We start from the raw sequence: 1569 nt of genomic DNA on the forward strand, positions 1-1569 counted from the left end.
TGATTCCTAATAAATATATATTTTTCATAATTTTTCTAGGCTTTAGTCATTTTCTATCAGAAACTTTGTATTCCCAATCATGTTCAATATTAAAAAAAATCTCTTTTACCAGGAACGTGGTCGTTGTTCTCTTACGACGAATCTAATGGCAACGGCGGTTCCACCTGGCGTGTGGCTGCACCAGTTTTGATCCTGGTGACCCTAGCTGTATGCACCGCCGCCGCTGTTCTCGTTTGGAGGCATCGAAGGGCGCAGAATAGTTTCACCAGATTCGCAAATTCTCATTACGACACGAGGACTGGTGCTACTACTATTGGCGCAGGAGGAGTTTTAGGTAAGTAAAAATGAAATTTCAGGGGTAACCTTATTATAAAAACATGTTTTTTAATTACAATATTTATTACAACTGTTAAATAATTAACATCTAACATTATTGATAAATAATAACTTAAATTTAAATGAATAAGAGTGCAAAGAATAGAATTTACATGAAAATAATATCCGTATTATGATGAGTTAATATAAAATAAAAGCAAATATGAATAAAAATGAAATTAATAAATAATATAAATAAAATTTCTGAATAATAAAATAACAATAGAAAAACAATGAAATATAACATAAAAAACATAAAAGCATTTAATTAACTATTGATATGATACAATGCAAATAAATTGTTCGATTTTTCGTCTTTATACACTGTGAAGACATTTGGTAGACAATGGTTTACTTTATATAATTCTTAACAATATTTTAATTATTTTCAACAGTTGTTAGCAATAATTATTTATAACTTCAGCAATAATACAATGTTTTACATATGTTTTTAAACATTTTGCAGATAAAACTTTTACTTTTTTTTAGAAAATTACCAAGTTTTTTGTATTGTAAAGGGAATGTTTTACTGATAAATAGCGTTCAATTAGTTAAAAGATTTTGAATACTTGGTTTCTGATTTGAATGTTGGTCTATAACTTTTAATAAAACTATTATTTCTTTTCATTATATAAATATTAAGTTTTATTTTTAGATGACGATGTTCCTGATATAAGGCCGTTCTCCGACGACGAACCTTTGGTTTTAGCGTAGACCAAAATTTTGTAAGCGCTGTATAATAAATCATATTTAAGTATTGTTTTGAATTAATAAACCTATTTCGTGTTGGCTTCTAAAATCATTTTTAAAATATTCAATAATGAAATAAAAACTACGAAGTATTCGATTTTAATACCATTGATTTTAGAGCTCAAGTTAATATTTGTTTTTAAATATCACACTTTAGGAATGAATCAATGAATTTAATATAATTATTTAATCAAAACCGTTGTACTAGTTTTTTAAATAGTACCCCACATTTAAATATTAATTTTTAAGTGATAAGTGGTAAAGACAAGGTTCTGTGATTAAATTAGTAAGTAGTTGTAGTGAAATGTTATCAAGTCATACTTTGAGTTGTTAGAAGAGAATGTTGATTTTATGTTTTTTCTATTCATATGCCTGCATACCATTTTAAAAATGTATATATTTGTAAGTTTAACGGAATATAATGAATTGTATGTGCAATTTTCA

General features: G+C 26.6%; 1 protein-coding gene across 1 annotated transcript in view; it reads left to right on the top strand.

The window, feature by feature from the left end:
* Positions 1-1163, top strand: part of LOC113383548 (sortilin-related receptor-like) — a 2361-nt gene extending 1198 nt beyond the window's left edge. Inside the window, exons 2-3 of the mRNA XM_026621805.1 lie at positions 113-334; positions 1031-1163. Of these exons, the coding sequence (XP_026477590.1) occupies positions 113-334; positions 1031-1089 (281 nt within the window). The 3' untranslated portion in view covers positions 1090-1163. The remainder of the gene's footprint in view (positions 1-112; positions 335-1030) is intronic.
* Positions 1164-1569: the final 406 nt, after the last annotated feature.

The sequence above is a fragment of the Ctenocephalides felis genome, unplaced genomic scaffold, assembly GCF_003426905.1.
Source record: "Ctenocephalides felis isolate EL2017-DRISC unplaced genomic scaffold, ASM342690v1 CF-g0.4_SCAFFOLD_03570, whole genome shotgun sequence".
Classification (NCBI taxonomy): Eukaryota; Metazoa; Arthropoda; class Insecta; order Siphonaptera; family Pulicidae; genus Ctenocephalides; species Ctenocephalides felis.